Genomic DNA, 19,606 nt, shown 5'->3' on the forward strand with positions numbered 1-19,606 from the left:
GTTAAATGAGCAGACATCTCACTCTGTTGTGTTTCTCTTCAGTTTATTCATGCAGCTTTCATCACAACATGAAGAACTTTTACATTCACCACAGGAACAACAACAGAAGCACTGTCGCCATGGCAACACCCTCTGTACACACTGCCAGGCTAGCACAAAGAGCTCATGCCCTCCATTTTGGCTCCAGTGCATCTGAGAGTACAGAAAAAGCACCACCGCCATGTTGGATCCAGCTGTAGCCAGGTGTTTCCAGTCTTTAAGCTAAGCTAAGCTAGCTGTTTCCATGTTTTCAGTCTTTAAGCTAAGCTAAGCTAGCTGCTTCCCTGTTTCCAGTCTTTAAGCTAAGCTAAGCTAGCTGCTTCCCTGTTTCCAGTCTTCAAGCTAAGCTAGCTGTTTCCATGTTACCAGTCTTCAAGCTAAGCTAAGCTAGCTGCTTCCCTGTTTCTAGTCTTTAAGCTAAGCTAAGCTAGCTGTTTCCATGTTTCCAGTCTTTAATCCAAGCTAAGCTAGCTATTTCCCCTGTTTTCTGTCAGCTAAGCTAAGCTAGCTGCTATAGCTTCATGTGGAATCAGTCTGACCATATGACTCAGAGAGAACGACAAGAAGAGGTGTCACTAAATGTTTAGGGCACATACAAATCCTTTACCAAAGACTTATAAAGCCAGATTAGAAACTCAAAAGAACCAAACTGAGTCCAGCTGTGATTCCAATTAGTCTAACTGATGAACAGGGTTCTAAAATAAGCTGAAAACAGCAGAACATTTTCAGTTCTGGACCTATGGACTGGGTCTATCTACATCTAAATCATGGCTCCACATGGAAAAGAACTAAACAGAAGAAGAGAAAAATCTGAGGAGTCACAGTACCACTAATCATGAGGTACAGAAGGAGTCATAGTACCACTAATCAGGAGGTACAGAAGGAGTCATAGTACCACTAATCAGAGCTCCTAAAATGACTCCACAGACAGTGAACTACTTCCTCCATCCATCTGTAAAAACAGACAGCAGCTGCTTCAGACTGGGCTCAGGGGTTCTCAATGGAAACCAGAGTTAGTGTGAAGATCAGATAGTGTGAAGAAACCTTCCGAACATCAACCTCTATGGACGGAGGACAAGAACTAAACCTGGTTGCTGCTCAGAACTAAACTTCCAGATGAAAGTTTGCTGAAGAACATGAAAAGAAGCCTGATGGATGATGGAGAACATTCTTTGGTCAGATGAAGATCAATGAGTTGGGCTCAGATGGAGTCCAGATGTTAAGTGAGAACCTGACCAGGACTACCACAGTGGATGCATAGTCCTGACAGTGAAGCATGGAGGTGGGAGTGTGATGATCTGCGGTTGCATGACGTCAGAAGGTGTTGAAGACATTTCTAGATGCAGCATGAAGGTCTGAGGATGAACCAGAATACTGGCTGACCAGATGCAGAAGAGGAACATTCCAGCAGGAGAACATCCAAAGAACAACATCACAACAGAGCTTCTCCACTAGAACCAAGTGGAACCAGGACCTGGACAGTGTGAGTCCTGAAGCCAGCAGAACCTTTGAGGTGTTCTCCAGAGAAAGGTAGAGCAACACAACCCCTCCAGCAAAGAGCAGCTGAAGAAAACAGAAGAATGTGAGAAGATGTGAGCACAAATGAGTGGACTCTGGTTTCCTCCATGAGGACAACTGAAGGAGGAACCAAAGAACCTCACCTTAGTTCCTCTGAGTTCCTGCTGTGGAGCCTGAATGTAATATAGAATCTGAACTGTAGTTTGTAATCTGATACCAGAACTAGAAGTAATCTGATTACTGTGGGGGCATAAAGTTTAGAATCACTTGGCTGTACTCTGCTGATGTACACTGTCTGTTCTCCATCACATCCTCTAACAACATGTTACTATAGCAGCAGCGAAGCACCAACATGGCTGCTGGTGGCTGCATGGACGCTATGCTAACACTATGCTAATACTAACACTATGCTAATACTACACTGATGCTAACACTATGCTAATGCTAACATTATGCTAATGCTAACAACTCCAGGATACAAAAACTGTAAAAAATACAAAATGATCGTGAATTCTTTAGAAACCAAACACACCAGTAAAAATCAGTGGTCATAGGAGGCTAGCTATTGGAGGAGACAACTGTGACATCACAGGCTAAAAACAGGTCAGTTTTAGGGTCGTCAAAGGTCAGAGGTTGTGGTCGATGTTATTGATGTCTTCCACTTGGATCCGATCGTACAGCGCCTCCCGGAGATCAGCTGTTAAAGAGCAGTAACAGTGTTACTTTCTTTAAAAGGTCTCGGATCCGCGCTGATTAATGACTAAAAAAGGCCTTTAATTCATGGAAACTGTAAAAACTGATGAAGGAATGATGGACATCACAAGCTGTAGTGAGCATGTGCAGTAGGCTCATTAATAAATCCATGATTAGCTATTTCTGTGACGATGACATCAGCATTTCACACTTGTGGGGGCGGGGTCAGTGTGTTTACTTCCTGTAGGGGGCGTGGTTTGAAGGGATTGCTACTAGCAGGCTACACTGGATTTATTAGCACCATCCACAGCGTCAATCTGACTCAGAGACAAAGCTGATCAAACAATACTGATTGATTGACTCGATCAGGTCCTATTCCAGACCGACTTCAGTGGATCTAATTCACAACGAGCACACAGAGTTCATGGAAAGACGAGGATGTTTCCAGCTGTCAGAGAGAAACACCTGGAGAGGTGTGACAGGTGAACCGATGGTACAGTCAGGTGAAAGGAAACATGGTTGTACTTCTACTACTATCACTACTATGACTACTGTCAGAGCTGACAGACATGAGGACGAGTTTTAGGAAGGACACGATCAAATGTTATTCAGTAAAGTTGGATTTCTGAGAAGATTGAGAACACCAAGTTTTAACATTCAGCACTAACTACAGTACCACTGTACTAAGATTCAGCTGTTGGTAGGAACGCAGGAACTTCAGAACAAACTGAAGCCACTCTTTGACTCTTTATGATAAAGACGTGATGTTGGACCGACCACCAGGAGGCGCTACAATCCTCTGAGCCGAGCGGCGAGGGATGTGGTCGTCGATCTGAGCTCCTGGACACAAAAAGAAGAACAGAGTTCATTATCAGAGGCTCTCCTCAGGATTTATCTTTAATTATTTTTATTTTATTTCTTATTCTATTTCATTTTATTTGTTATTTCAGTTGTGTGAAGGGAGCTCAGGGGGGCCGCTGTGTTTTTGCTGCCTTTATGACAGTCTTCTTCTTCTTCATTTAGCTGCTGTATGTTTACCCACAATGCACCACATCACTTTAATGATCAGGTGACTGATCAGAATACTGCACACATGTTTGTGTGTTCCTACCAGCCAGGGTGAATCCTGATTGGTGGAGGTTTCGGGGACCAGGCTGGGTTTTTGGACAGGGGGGCCCCCTGGTGGTCGGAGTGGGCGGGACCGATTTGGTCATACTGATGACATCATGGACCGGACCATCATAGTTTCCACGTGGAACGCCGCGAGCCTCGGCCATCTGAGACAAGGAGACAGAAACATCTGAGACCCTCCAAAATTATTCTATATTATTAATATTTATTGATCTATTCATCAATTACTTCATCGATATGACCTGGATTCAAAAAATGATCACTCAGGTTATCAATCAGATATGTAATCAATCAGCCAGCTGTTAATTGTTAATCAGGCTATCAATCAGATATGTAATCAATCAGCCAGCTGTTAATTGTTAATCAGGCTATCAATCAGATATGTAATCAATCAACCAGCTGTTAATTGTTAATCAGGTTATCAATCAGACTACAACTAAAGGTTTTACATGTTGACCTCCAGCTGTAAACAACTAATCTGTTACTGGTTACCAACCTGATACCACTAATCACCAGTTAAACAACCAACTGGATACCTGGTTAGATGGTTCAGTTACCCTGCAGGTTAGCTCTGGTTAGCTGGTTAATTGTCAGAGGTTAGCTCTGGTTAGCTCTGGTTAGCTGGTTAATTGTCAGAGGTTAGCTCTTGTTAGCTCTGGTTAGCTGGTTAATTGTCAGAGGTTAGCTTTAGTTAGCTCTGGTTAGCTGGTTAATTGTCAGAGGTTAACCTGTTCGCTACCTTGCTGCGGGCTTTGATCCTCTTATAGACGGTGTCTGGAAATGCCTTTCTGGGAACGAAGCGTCCGGAACCTTCTGTGACGCTAAGTTTTCCGTCCTCCAGGACGACTCGGCCGGCACTGATCACCAGTGATGCGACGCCTCGAAGCTCCAGACCCTCCAGGATGTTGACCTCCAGCGTCTGCAGACAGAAGATGGTTGGTGGTGATGATCAGTTATGGATGGACAGACTGACCAGAGGGGTAGGGTTAGAGATAGGTTGTTACCAGGTTATGAGACTTTGCAGAAACAGTTCGTGTTTCCTTCGGGTTCCAGATGACGACGTCGGCGTCCGATCCGACGGCGATCCGTCCTGAACACAGAGACGGTGGGTTACTGCTGAGGGAACTGACATGCAGAGGACAGGAAGGGTTTCTGTCCTCTGTCCTACTGTGTTATCTGTCTTCGGGACACCGTGTATCACCTTTACGAGGATACATGTTGAAGAGTTTAGCCGCGTTGGTGCTCGTTACAGCAACAAACTCATTCTCATCCATCTTCCCCGTCGACTGCAGAGACACAACAAAGGACACATCATGAATCATCTGTAATGTCTCCGGTTGTCCGCCTCTGTTTGACTGACGGTAGAGACACAGAGAGACATAGAGACAGAGAAACACACAGAGACAAAAGACAAAAAGATACAGCGACAAAGAGACACAAAGAGACACAGAGAAACACAGAAAGACAAAGAGACACAGAGAAACAAAGAGACAAAAAGACACAGAGAGACACAGAGACACAGAAAGACAAAGAGACAAAGGCAAAAAAACACAGAGACAAAGAGACAAAGGCAAAAAAACACAGAGACAAAGAGACACAGAGAGACATACAGACACAGACACAGAGAAAAAGAGACACAGAGAAACACAGAAAGACAAAGAGACACAGAGAAACAAAGAGACAAAAAGACACAGAGAGACATAGAGACACAGAGACAAAGAGAAACAGAGAGACAAAGAGACACAGAAAGACATACAGACACAGAGACAAAGAGACACAAAGAAACACAGAGACAAAAAGACATAGAGAGACATAGAGAGACAGAGATACAGAAAGACAAAGAGATAAAAAGACACAGAGAGATAGAGATACCCAGTGGCTGGACAGAGACCAGAAGGACACTCAGACTGGACAATAAAACACAGAAACACTGCAGACTGTTGGATGCAACCATGTGACTGAGAGGAGGCTGCGATTGGCCGGTTGGTCAGCCTGTCCTGTTGTCTCACCACAGCTCTGTCCCAGACCACCGACATCCTCTCCTCAACGCCGTTGGTTCCCTCCGGGATCAAAGTGAAGTCGTCTTTACCAACAGCTTTCTGAGCAGTGGAGAAGCTGGCCTGAGCACTGGAGGTCACCTGGAGGTCCCCACTGCAAAACACACACACACCTGAGACTCCCTCCTCACACACCTGAGACTCGCTCCTCACACACCTGCGACTTCTTGCTCTGCTAACATGCTAGTATCCAGAGACACTAACCATAGCCCACTGTTACACTAGCTGCAATTAGGACATCAGTCAGGTAAGCATCTGTACGTTCCCTCTGTGTGTTCATATGCCCTCTGTAGGCTGCAGCACTCAGTACTGTATATTACTGGATATTACTAGATATTACTGGGCTCATTTTACACCGCGGCTGTTTATGGGACTGGGAGAAGTTCTGGCACCATTTTACACTTTATTACATCCTTGCAGTGTATGAATGCTAACCATGCTAACAGGGAGGTGAATGCTAACCGTGCTAACAGGGAGGTGAATACTAACTGTGCTAACAGAGAAGTGAATGTTAACCGTGCTAGCAGGGAGTTGAATGCTAACCATGCTAACAGGGAGGTGAATGCTAACCACGCTAACAGAGAAGCGAATGCAAATCACGCTAACAGAGAGGTGAATGCTAACCATGCTAACAGGGAGGTGAATGCTAACCACGCTAACAGGGAGGTGAATGCTAACCATGCTAACAGGGAGGTGAATGCTAACCACGCTAACACGGAGGTGAATGCTAACCACGCTAACAGGGAGGTGAATGCGAACCATGCTAACAGAGAGATGAATCCTAACCATGCTAACAGAAATGTGAATGCTAACCATGCTAAAAGGGAGGTCAGATACTGCGGAGTTGAAGGGTCCGGGTTGAGGGGTGGGCTCATGACGAAGGCAGCAGCTGTGGCCCAGTCTTTGGACCAATAGTGAGAGCCGTCAGTAGCCAGGCTGGCTGTGATTGGTTCCCCGTACACCACCATACCTGAGGACAGAAGGGTACCAGTTTGAGGTGCAGCACTCAGGGCAGGATGATGATGGTATAGGTGGGGATCATGATGTTACCTTTCTTCCTGGCTTTAGCGATGACATCAGCAGCAGATTTACTCATCACCTTGGTGATGTACAGGGGGCAGTTGGCCTGTTTGGCAATGGTGATGGCCCGATACACCGCCTCCGTCTCCACCTGAGACACAACGCAACACACACATCACACAGGTGAATCTCAGGTATGGTACAGGTGAATGTAAGGTGTGATACAAGTGCATCTAAGGTGTGTCTCAGGTGTGCCTCAGGTGCGTCTCCAGTACACGTACCTCTTCAGGGTGAGATAAAACATGTCCTTCAGGTCCAGTGATGCCGAGACACAGAAGCTTCTTCTGCTCCTGAAATGCAAACGTTTATACCAGTTAAACCAGTTTAACCTGTTTACACCAGGTCATACCATATTATACCAGTTAAACCAGTTTAACCTGTTTACACCAGGTAATACCATATTATACCCGTTAAACCAGTTTAAACTGGCTGAGGCTCTAAAATGAAACAAGAAACTTCTGTTTCTTTATTGTTAATCAACAGTATTAATTATCGAAAGCTCCCGCCTCATTGGTCAGGCTTGATTACCTCATCGATGATGTCACCGTTCTCAGCGTGGACCTGTGCGATCGCTCCGAGATCCCGAAGAACCCCAAACGCCTCGTAGAGCTGAGACCATGAACAAACAAGATAAACAACATTTATAAACAACAAACCAGAAACAATAAAAACAGCAACAAACAAAACCATCAATAAACAAACAACAATGACAAACAACAACAATAAACAAGGAAAAACAAACAGTGGCAACAATCAACAAGAAAAACAAATTTAAACCAACAACACACGTCACAACCTACAAACAACAACACGTCACAACCTACAAACAACAACACATGTCACAACCTACAAACGACAACACATGGCACAACCTACGAACAAGGACAACAACACACATCACAACCTACAAACAACAACAACAACACACATCACAACCTAAAAACAACAACACGCGTCACAACCTACAAACAACAAAATTTATCTGTGGGTCACCTGGGAGTCAGAGCTCTGGAATTTATCTTTGTAGGCCATGAAGAAGAGAAAGGAGTTCACACCTGAAATACAAAAACACACAGTACTGCAGTAATACTCAGGACTATACACAGTACTGCAGAAATACTCAGGAGTACACACAGTACTACAGTAATACTCAGTACTATACACAGTACTGCAGTCATACTCAGGAATACACACAGTACTGCAGTAATATTCAGGACAATACAAAGTACTGCAGTAATGCTCAGGAATGCACACAGTACTGCAGTAATACTCAGTACTATACACAGTACTGCAGACATACTCAGGAGTACACAGCACTGCAGTAATACTCAGGACTATACACAATACTGCAGTAATACCCAGGAGTACACACAGTACTGCAGTAATACCCAGGAGTACACACAGTACTGCAGTAATACTCAGGACTATACACAGTACTGCAGTGATACTCAGGACTACACACAGTACTGCAGTAATACCCAGGAGTACACACAGTACTGCAGTAATACTCAGGACTATACACTGTGCGGCAGTAATACTCAGGACTACACACAGTACTGCAGTAATACCCAGGAGTACACACAGTACTGTAGTAATGCTCAGGACTATACACAGTAATGCAGTCATACCCAGGAGTACACACAGTACTGCAGTTTTACTGAGGAATACATACCGTACTGCAGTAATATTCAGGAGTACACACAGTACTGCAGTCATACCCAGGAGTACACACAGTACTGCAGTAATACCGAGCACTATACACAGTACTGCAGTAATACTCAGGAGTCCACACAGTACTGCAGAAATACTCAGGAATACACACAGTACTGCAGTAATACTCAGGAATACACACAGTACTGCAGTAATACTCAGGAGTACACAAAATACTGGAGCTAATACAGAGTACTATAGGTTCCTGGTTACTGATCGTGATCTGACCTTTACCCTTACTGATTATTGATTATTGATCTGACCTTTATCTTTGACCAGTGTCTCCAGCTCCTCATACAGCCCTTCATGCCAGCGGGTTATTGATTATTGATTACTGATCTGACCTTTATCTTTGACCAGCGTCTCCAGCTCCTCATACAGCCCTTCATGCCAGCGGGTTATTGATTATTGATTATTGATCTGACCTTTATCTTTGACCAGCGTCTCCAGCTCCTCATACAGCCCTTCATGCCAGCAGGTTATTGATTATTGATTATTGATCTGACCTTTATCTTTGACCAGCGTCTCCAGCTCCTCATACAGCCCTTCATGCCAGCAAGTTATTGATTATTGATTATTGATCTGAACTTTATCTTTGACCAGCGTCTCCAGCTCCTCATACAGCCCTTCATGCCAGCAGGTTATTGATTATTGATTATTGATCTGACCTTTATCTTTGACCAGTGTCTCCAGCTCCTCATACAGCCCTTCATGCCAGCGGGTTATTGATTATTGATTATTGATCTGACCTTTATCTTTGACCAGCGTCTCCAGCTCCTCATACAGCCCTTCATGCCAGCAGGTTATTGATTATTGATTATTGATCTGACCTTTATCTTTGACCAGTGTCTCCAGCTCCTCATACAGCCCTTCATGCCAGCGGGTTATTGATTATTGATTATTGATCTGACCTTTATCTTTGACCAGCGTCTCCAGCTCCTCATACAGCCCTTCATGCCAGCGGGTTATTGATTATTGATTATTGATCTGACCTTTATCTTTGACCAGTGTCTCCAGCTCCTCATACAGCCCTTCATGCCAGCGGGTGATGTCCAGGTGGAGGGAGAAGTCGCAGCACGCCCGCTGCTCTGCCGTCTCCTTCCACTGATCAAAGGCAGACAGTAAACTAGTCCCTGGTTCCACCAACACGTGGTCCACTGCAACACAAGCAGCACAATCAATACTGATTAGTATTGATTATTGATCACTGACTGATAGATTATTGATCAGTGACTGATGGTGCTCTGTATTGATTATTGATCAGTGACTGATGGTGCTCTGTATTGATTATTGATCAATGACTGATGGTGCTCTGTATTGATTATTGATCAGTGACTGATGGTGCTCTGTATTGATTATTGATCAGCGAACTGTTCTGATCGATTATTGATCAGTGACTGATGGTGCTCTGTATTGATTATTGATCAGTGACTGATGGTGCTCTGTATTGATTATTGATCAGTGAACTGTTCTGATCGATTATTGATCAGTGACTGATGGTGCTCTGTATTGATTATTGATCAGTGAACTGTTCTGATCGATTATTGATCAGTGACTGATGGTGCTCTGTATTGATTATTGATCAGTGACTGATGGTGCTCTGTATTGATTATTGATCAGTGAACTGTTCTGATCGATTATTGATCAGTGACTGATGGTGCTCTGTATTGATTATTGATCAGTGACTGATGGTGCTCTGTATTGATTATTGATCAGTGAACTGTTCTGATCGATTATTGATCAGTGACTGATGGTGCTCTGTATTGATTATTGATCAGTGACTGATGGTGCTCTGTATTGATTATTGATCAGTGAACTGTTCTGATCGATTATTGATCAGTGACTGATGGTGCTCTGTATTGATTATTGATCAATGACTGATGGTGCTCTGTATTGATTATTGATCAGTGAACTGTTCTGATAGATTATTGATCAGTGACTGGTGGTGCTCTGTATTGGTTATTGATCACGTACTGATGGTGGTGGTTCCTCCGGACAGGGCGGCTCTGGTTCCGTGGTAGAAGTCATCGGCTGGGTTCAGGCCTTTCTGCGGGGCGTGCAGGCTGGTGTTGGCGTCGATGCCTCCGGGGATCACCAGCTGACCGTAGGCGTCCACAGTCTTCACGCCGGGCGGGACGATCAGGTTCTCGCCGATCTGTCTGATGAGGACAGGACAGCAGCTCTAACACACCTGGAGGACAGGTGTTCATGCTCAGCTCAAACAGAGTGATTATTGATTAGATAGATTTACTTGATGGTCCCATCCTCAATGTAGACGTCTGCGTAGAACGACTGGTCGTCATTCACCACCTTTCCTCCTTTGATGACCAGACGGTCGCCCTGGAGACAGACAGGAAGTGAAGTGCACAATAAAAACCTGAAGTTGCTAAAATGTCGGCTTCATTTCAGCTCCTGTGGTTTTATGGGACCAACAACAGAACACAGTGAATTCAGAACAAGAATCAGACCCTGCTGACGGTTTACAGCTTTTTAAAAAGTTCTGATTCCAGGTGAACCGTCTGGATCTGGAATTACAGAACCAACATTCAGCCCCGAGGTTCAGACAGACGTTAACGCTAACGATTGATTTTAAAGGACAACTCCTCATCTGCAGATTTACATACAAACTTTAGACAACCTGTAATAATTAAATCTGTTTTTCAGCTGCAGCGTCTCCTGAACCCACACACCAGCTGTTTAAAACACTTCATCGGTTTTATTGATCAGAACAGTTAGACTGATGATGTCACGGGTGAAGTCAGGTGACCTGTCAGTCTGGGTTCTGATAGGACCAGTCTGTGAAGTGGGTCAGAATTTTAAACCGGGTTAGATTCTGGGCGGAGCTGAAACGTCCCACCGCTCCTGAACGCACCGCTGCACCGTAAAGCGTCATGACTGTGAAACCGGTCAGCATGCTGCAGAGGAGCGGAGCGGAGCCGAGCCGAGCCGGACCGAACCAGGTCGGGGACGCAGCAGCTGTCCTGCTCCGGGCTCTGCGGCTCAGTTCGGCCCGGTCCGGCCCGGTCCTCCCGCTCTCAGCCTCTAAACGGCGGTGATTGACAGGCGGAGCTGCAGCATCCTCCCTCCCGGGAGCACCGGCTCGGCTCTGCCCGGCTCGGTTCGGTTTGGCTCGGTGGGACCTACCGCGGGTCTCGTGCTGCTCTTCTTGTTTTGGAACGACATCCTTGATCGATTCGCGATCGGCTGATTGATCCGCTCGCACGCGCGCTCACACAGCAGCTATTGTTGATGATGTCACTTCTGACGTCGCCCCGTCGCCCCTCAAACATCTGCCGGCGTGGAGTTTCAAAATAAAAGCCTTCAATAGTTCTGAAATACTGCATTCAGAGCAACACTGAAGTACTGAAATACTTCACCACATATGAAATTACTGCATTCAGAATCCTACACATGGAACAGAACACTGTAGAGTATTTAATTTAACATGAAAGGAATGTTTTCTCACACAGTGCTGTGTTTTTATTGTGTTTGTTGTTTGTTTGTTGTGTTTGCTGTGCATTTTTGTCGTCTGTTGTGTTTGTGTTTGTTGTGTTTGATGTGTCTGTTGTGTTTATTGTGTTTTTGTTGTGTCTGTTGTGTTTATTGTGGTTGCTGTGTTTGCTGTATTTGTTGTGTTTTTGTTGTGCTTGTGTTTTCATCAGAAAACATGAAAACATTCATTCTTCAGACCAACTAAAGGTTCAGCATAAATCCAGAGGGAAGTCTTTAAATCAGCGTGTTTTAATCAGAGTTTTTCTCTCCTCTATCCTCGGACTATAATTCTATCTTTGATGTTAGTTCACTGTAGACTGCAGCTGCACTGAGATTTTTAGAAAAACTCCATGAAAACGGATGTTTGTCTGCAGATGCAGCAGCTGAAGAGTTCAGAGAAGTTTTTCTGAATGTTAGAGGGTCTAGATGGAAACTGATCTGCTGCTGAAGAGTTTATGAATCATTAAACAGCAGAACCAGAACCAGAACCAGAACATTTATCCCTGCCGTCCCAGCAGGTGACGGAAACTCAGAATCTGAACTCCAGCTGGAACCCTTCATCCGGCAGCAAAACCAAAACCAGGCAAGAAGCAGTCAACAATTAGACAACAATCAGTCAACAAACAGACAACAACCAGGCAACAATTAGACAACAACCAGGAACAACTAGTCAACAACCAGTCAACAATCAGTCAGTAACCAGGCAACAACCAGTCAACAACCAGGCAACAATTAGACAACAACCAGGCAACAACTAGTCAACAACCAGTCAACAATCAGTCAATAACCAGGCAACAACCAGTCAACAACCAGGCAACAATTAGACAACAACCAGGCTACAGCCAGGCAACAACCAGTCAACAATCAGTCAACAACCAGGCAACAACCAGTCAACAATTATACAACAACCAGGCAACAACTAGTCAACAACCAGTCAGTAGCCAGGCAACAACCAGTCAATAACCAGGCAACAACCAGGCAACAAGCAGGCAACAACTAGTCGACAATTAGACAGCAACCAGGCAACAACCAGTCAATAACCAGGCAACAACCAGTCAACAATTAGACAACAACCAGGCAACAACCAGTCAACAACCAGTCAACAACCAGGCAACAACTAGTCAACAATTAGACAACAACCAGGCAACAACCAGTCAACAACCAGGCAACAACCAGTCAACAACCAGTCAACAACCAGGCAACAACTAGTCAACAATTAGACAACAACCAGGCAACAACCAGGCAACAACCAGTCAACAACCAGTCAACAACTAGTCAGCAATTAGACAACAACCAGGCAAAAACCAGTCAACAACCAGGCAACAACTAGTCAACAATTAGACAACAACCAGGCAACAACCAGTCAACAAACAGGCAACAACCAGACAAGAACCAGTCAACAACCAGTCAATAACCAGGCAACAACCAGTCAACAAGAAGGCAACAACCAGGCAGCAGCCAGTCAATAACCAGACCACAACCAGTCAACAAGCAGGCAACAAGCAGGTAACAATTAGACAACAAGCAGGCAACAGTTATACAACAATCAGGCAACAACCAGGCAACAACCAGTCAACAAGCAGGCAACAGTCAGACAACATTCCAGCTGCACCAAACAGTCCTAAGCCTCTAGAGTATTCTTGAGAATTTGTTCCCAGCACTCTGTTGAGTTGATGGATCATATAGATCGACCTTTAAGAACAGTGTTTTTAAAGTTGACGCTCATTCTGTGTTTAATTTGAACTCAACCAGTTTAGAGTCTCTTCCTCCATCTTCAGTTTATTAAAATACCTTTGATTTGGCTGAACGTAATCTGATTAAAGTTTTCTGAATTCACAGATGAACACAGACATTTGTGTTCAGTATTTTTGTGGATCCCAAGTGTTACTGAGTTCCGTCTTACAGCAGCTTTTCTAATGTTGACAATCACTGAATAAAAACTATTTCAGCTGATAGAAAACAGACATTAATGACTACAGGACATTTCCAGCTGTAGTCTGATTCTGGTGATGCTCATCAGGATTATAGGGAGTTTGGTTTTCCAGCTGCATGGTAAACTGATGAGACTGTACCTCTCTCTTGCCGTAGTTTTCCTGGGCGTGTCCAGACGGATAGACCACCGTCTGGCCTCCATCGGTTCTGGTCCGAGCGGCTCGGCGTCGCTGCGTCTGCGGACTGAAGGACTCAAAGTTCAGGGTCTTGTTTTCGAAGGCTCCTTCCACGTTGCAGAACATCCCTCCATACTTCATCCGAGGACGAGGAGAGTCAGAGCCCAGCCGAGACAGCAGAGAGGAGCAGTCGTCCTCCTGAGAAAACCTCCTCTCAGACATGATGGAGAGAAGTGATGATCTGAGAGGAGCTGCAGAGGAAGAGGAGGAGGAGGAGGAGGAGGAGGAGGAGGAGGAAGAGGCCGGTTGGCTAAAGACCTCAGGCCATAAATGAGAAGACAGGAGGAGGAGGAGGAAAAAGGAGGCCAATGAGGGGGAGGAAACATGACCTCAAACTGACACTGAGAGGGAGGAAGAGGAGAAGAAACACGATGAAGCTGCAAGATGAGAGCAAAAAAACTAATCTGAAGAAGAATGAAGATCAGCTTCAACTAGTGAAGTCCTGGTCCAACTCATTTAATATTCCCAATCTGATAATATTTCCTGATAATACACACTTCAAATACATTAAAGTTATTACATCAGTGTTTATGCTACAGAACATTACTTCCTGAACAGGAACCTTGTTGTTCCTGAGACTCCACAAGCTCCAACAGACATAGAAAACCTGTTTGGATGTCAGTAAATGTAGATCAGCTGTAGTTCCTGGTTGTTCCAGCAGGTGGAGCTTCTTCCTGTTTAATCCTGTAGAGACCAGAGGAGGCGTCACTCAGACTACAGTTCATGTTAAAGCAGAGAGCATTGTGGGAGTTTAGCAGCAACGGGCACCATGACAAAGACTTCTGAGAAGGTTCATGACCTCCAACCAGAGCTCAGGTGTTCCAGATGAACTGGAACTGCAGAGTTCCTGGATCTCAGTAGCTGAAGAATCAGACCAGACTGAGGAACCAACCACGAGTCTGTTGATGGAACAGAACCAATGTTTTCTGTGATCTGATTGTTTTATTGGTTGACCATTGACTGATCAGGTTGTAGAATCAGAAAGTTCTTCTAAAGTAGCATCCATAGCATCCTTCTACACACTGGTTCTACCTTTGGGTTACCTGGATGACATCAGGCTGAGGTTCCATACCGATCATCTATCAATACATTGATTGATTCTGATCTTTGAGACTCAATCAGAATTAAGCTAATTTCGATGATCAGTTTCTGATCAGAGATCGTTGGTTTGAATCCGTCCAGCCGCTCATCGATGTTCTGAAGTCTGCAGTGGAGAAATCTGGAGATAAACAGACCTGCTGACTGTAGGGACGATTGATCACCGATCAGATATCAGATATTTATTTACTGAATAACACTCTGAGTTCAAGAACACACAGACAGACACACACACACACACACACACACACACACACACACGCACACACACACAGACACACACACACACACACAGAGACACACACAGATACACACACACACACACACACACAGAGAGAGAGAGACACACACAGATACACACACACAGATACACACACAGATACACACACACAGACACACAGACACACACACACAGAGACAGACACACACAGAAACACACACACACACACACACACACACACACACACACACACACACACACACAGAGAGACACACACACAGATACACACACACAGAAACACACACACAGAGACAGACACACACACAGGTCAGTGCTCATTACTGTTCATGCTCTGAAGCCCTGAAGTCGCTGCAGTTTGAACTGAATTCCTTTGTCAGATTCACTTTATGTAATGAGACACACACACACACTCAGCGGACTGAAACAAAAGATGAACATGAAGCTTTCATGTTTTGAAGTGTGTGTGTGTGTGTGTGTGTGTGTGTGTGTGCTTGTGTGTGTGGGTGTTATAGATTTATAATGTTGTCTGTGCTGTTTTTATTAGTGTTGTTGGTCCTTTGACTACTTTTACTGAAAAGCCCAGCCAGGCACAGGAGTTGAAAATTAGCTTAATGCTATACACTCTATACGTAATACATCTGATGTGTTCTATGTTAATTGCATGATCCCTGATCAAATAAATGAATAAATAAACAATAAACAAAAAAATCCTCCTCTTATCTGGGGTCGGGTCGTGGAGGCAGCAGATGAAGCAGGTCATTCCAGACGTCCCTCCACCCAGCAACACTTTCCAGCTCTTCCTGAGGGATCCTGAGGCGTTCCCAGGCCAGATGAGATATATAATCCCTCCAGCAAGTTCTGGGTCTGCCCCATGGTCTCCTCCCGGGTGGACGTGTTTGGTAAGCCCTCCAAAGGAAGTCTCCCTGGAGGATCTGAATCAGATGTCCGAACCACCCCAACTGGTTCCTTTAGAGGTGAAGGAGCAGCGGCTCTACACTGAGTTCCCTCCGGATGTCTGAACTTCTCACCCTATCTCTAAGGCTGAGCCCAGACACCCTACAGAAGAAGCTCATTTCAGCCACTTGTATCCATGATCTCATTCTTTAGGTCACTACCCAGAGCTCATGACCACAGGTGAGGGTTGGAACATAGATGGATGGTAAACTGAGAGCTTCTCCTTGAGGCTCAGCTCCCTCTTCACCACGACGGTTCGATACAACGCCTTCATTACTGCTGACGCCAATCCTCTTTTCCATCTCATGCTCCATTTTCCCATCACTCGTGAACAAGATCCTGAGATACTTGAACTCCTTCACTTGGGGAAGCAACTCCCCCCCCAACCCAGAAGGAGCAGTCCACCAGTTTCTGGCAGAGAACCATGGCCTCGGACTTGGAGGTGCCGATCCACATCCTCGCTGCTTCACACTTGGCTGCAAACCGGTCCAGTGCTGCTGAAGGTCATGGTCTGATGAAGCCAACAGAACCACATCATCTGCAAAAAGCAGAGACGTGATCTGAAGGTCCCCAAACCAGTTGGCTCGGCCACCAGGTGCTCTCTGGCGAGCTGCCCCCCAGACCTGGCTCCAGGGAGAGGTCCCAGCTTCCCTGATCCGGGCGAGGTGGCAGCTTTTCTTTTCTTTGCTGTCATCAGGGTTTTCTTAATCACTCTTTATCTGGTCTCTCCCGCAGGACCAGTTTGCCTTGGAAGACCCTACCAGGGGCGACTGCTTCGGACAACAGAGGTCCCAGGATCACAGGGACACTCAAACCCCTAAGGTGGCAATTCATCGTGGGGACAAAAAAAGTATATAATTTGCATTTGTTTGTGACTGTCGAATGCAGCCACACCTTTACAAACACAAAAAAGATTTTTCCATAAATATTTTATGATAATATTTGAGATTGTGTAAAATTTTAAGGGTGTTCAAAAACTTTTTTGTGCCACTGTCTATCTATCTATCTATCTAGCTATATATATATATATATATATATATATATATATACACACACACACTAATGTACATTGTACTCTAGTATTATATATATTATACAGTAAGTCTGTCAATCTTTATATACAGAGTAACACACATGTATATACAGATATGATCAATACACGACACTATATACCGTATTTTCGTGACCATATGGCGCACTTAAAAGTCTTAAATTTTCTCCAAAATGGACGGAGCGCCTTATAATACAGAGTGCCTTATGTGTGCACCGAGTTCCAAAATCCGTAAATGTTGTTGTGTGACTTTGATCAGCTCCTCTTGACTGACTGACAGCATTTCCTGCCGACACGCTGCTTATATAGAGAAAAGGCGGACGTGACAGAGGACAGCATGAGAACGTTGAAGGGGGAAGTGTGGGCGTGAAAGAAGACGCTAAAGACACGCCCCCAGTTGGTATATAGTGCCGGTATGTGCATTATGCAAAACAACATGGGTTTGGCGTCACCGTCCCTGTTGATCTGTGACTCCATGCGCGTCCATCTCACAGCCGCTGTGAAAAACCAAGTGCAGCAAATGAACTCGGAGCTTGCTATCATTCCGGGAGGCTTGACGAAGGAACTCCAACTGCTGGACATCAGTGTAAACAGAGCGTTCAAAGTGAAGTTGCGAACGGCGTGGGAGCGATGGATGACAGATGGTGAACACAGTTTTACTAAGACTGGGAGGCAGCGCCGGGCGAGTTACGCCACAATTTGTGAATGGATTGCGGATGCTTGGGCTAACGTGTCTGCTTGCACTGTTGTTCGAGCTCTCGCAAAAGCCGGCATCATTTATGAGGAGCCGCACGGCAACGAGACTGACTCTGACAATGACGAGCGGGAACCTGGCGTGTTCCATGGAGAACTAGCCCAGCTGTTCATTTCGGATACAGAAGATGAGGACTTTGATGGATTTGTGAATGAGGATTGATTAAAAAACAACGTGAAAACATTTAGCTTCCGCTGCCTTTTTTAAAACACACGCTAGCATGCATGTTTTAAGCTAGCGTACTGGTATGTTTTACCTGCACGCGCTCTATAATCCGGTGCGCCTTATGTATGTGTTAAATACAGAAATAGCACCCGGAACTGAGGCTGCGCCTTTTAATACGGTGCGCCTTATGGTCGCGAAAATACGGTAGTCAGTAATATCTGGAAGCTTTGGAATGTAACTGCAGAGCACCTGATTCATGATGTCTCAGGAATAATTAAAGGTTTTTGCTGCATTAGAGGAACACATGCATCACAGAGTTGTGTTTGTCAGTTGTTCTGACTCAGATAGAAACCTTCATCTGTTTTTAAATCCCATCACTACAGGAAACAACACCTCTGAGCAGAAACCTGAACACTGAAAGTACTAAATTCTGCTGATGGTTTGGATCATCTGGATCAAGCCCAGCAGTTCAGGACCAAAAGAACTAGTGATTGATAGATGATCCCAGACTGACAGAACTCTCAACCAACGAACTGATCTGTTCCACTTCACGCAAACTTCTGTGATGTCGGTTTAATAAGGTTCTGCAACATATGACCAGCAACGATGTGGTTCTGAGTCCAGTGAGCTCTTACAGAAATGAAGTATCAGCAGGCTTCACCTGTTGGGCTCCAGTTATCAAGTTCTGATTGTTTTATCAGTGAAAGTCTGATCAGAAAGTCATCTCTCATTGGTGTTTGTGGTATTTATTTTGCAGGGAATCAGCCTTTGGAATGATTGTTTGTCCACAGGAAACAAGTTTCCTCCGTCACTATTTAACATAAAAAGCAGTCATGTGATTCTGTTTTTAGCCCCGCCCATGACAACAATGATTGGTTTAAAGAAACACAAACAAGATAGACCTGTGAGGTGCAGCAGACCATTCTACACTACTGAATTATAGAATGATAGTGAAGTACAATCAGACCATTCTACACTACAGAATTATAGAATGATAGTGAGTGCAGCAGACCATTCTGAATCAGGGCCAAAAAAAGCATTTGTTAACTAACTGAACAGCATGAACCAAGGCCTTTTCCTTATTTTCTGTCCACTGCCACACAGATGTTGTCAAGGGAGAGCTCAGTATGTGGCAGGATGCTGGAATGTGAATTGACAATAATATTCTTAATCCACAATCAGCAGTGTAACACAAATTGAGCTTAGTGGATATTTGTCCTGTGCTGATGTTGATGCCTCCTCTGGTCTCTACCGTATTAAACAGGAAGAGGCTCCACCTGGTGGAACAACCGGGTACTTCGGATTGATTTCAATAAAGTAAATGTATGATCAGGAAAACGGTGTCTGGTTGGGACGAGCAGATAGCAAATATTAAATGACTTGGATCAGATCAGGGCATTAAAACTTGATCAGGACATCCCTTGTGCCAAAAAGAAACACAAACTCGCTTTGATC

The 19,606-nt window shown here is 44.7% G+C and overlaps 1 protein-coding gene across 2 annotated transcripts; it reads right to left on the reverse strand.

Moving 5' to 3' along the window:
- Positions 1 to 26: 26 nt before the first annotated feature.
- On the reverse strand, positions 27 to 14,065 carry dpysl4 (dihydropyrimidinase like 4). Of its 2 annotated transcripts, none has more exons than XM_035945943.2 (15): positions 13,793 to 14,065; positions 10,480 to 10,568; positions 10,203 to 10,387; positions 9,221 to 9,385; positions 7,512 to 7,573; positions 7,047 to 7,127; positions 6,740 to 6,808; positions 6,489 to 6,609; positions 6,252 to 6,408; positions 5,391 to 5,532; positions 4,583 to 4,667; positions 4,386 to 4,471; positions 4,121 to 4,300; positions 3,362 to 3,527; positions 27 to 3,090 (listed from the first exon to the last, which is right to left on the reverse strand). In XM_035945943.2, exons 1-15 carry the CDS (start codon positions 14,048 to 14,050, stop codon positions 2,999 to 3,001), a joined length of 1,938 nt encoding a protein of 645 aa, XP_035801836.2. In that variant the 5' UTR covers positions 14,051 to 14,065; the 3' UTR covers positions 27 to 2,998. The 2 variants fall into 2 exon arrangements, with proteins under 2 accessions (XP_035801836.2, XP_023121004.2); XM_023265236.3 differs by lacking the exon at positions 13,793 to 14,065 and adding an exon at positions 11,373 to 11,507.
- Between the last annotated feature and the right edge of the window lie 5,541 nt (positions 14,066 to 19,606).

The sequence above is a fragment of the Amphiprion ocellaris genome, chromosome 18, assembly GCF_022539595.1.
Source record: "Amphiprion ocellaris isolate individual 3 ecotype Okinawa chromosome 18, ASM2253959v1, whole genome shotgun sequence".
Lineage (NCBI taxonomy): Eukaryota > Metazoa > Chordata > Actinopteri > Pomacentridae > Amphiprion > Amphiprion ocellaris.

Excerpts from the sequence above, each read along its gene's own strand:
- dpysl4 (XM_035945943.2), bottom strand. The coding sequence starts at position 14,050 with ATGTCTGAGAGGAGGTTTTCTCAGGAGGACGACTGCTCCTCTCTGCTG. Across the intron at positions 7,128-7,511 it reads TCCAGAGCTCTGACTCCCAG|CTCTACGAGGCGTTTGGGGT; the intron begins GTGACCCACAGA and ends TCATGGTCTCAG. Across the intron at positions 4,301-4,385 it reads CTGCAAAGTCTCATAACCTG|ACGCTGGAGGTCAACATCCT; the intron begins GTAACAACCTAT and ends TTCTGTCTGCAG.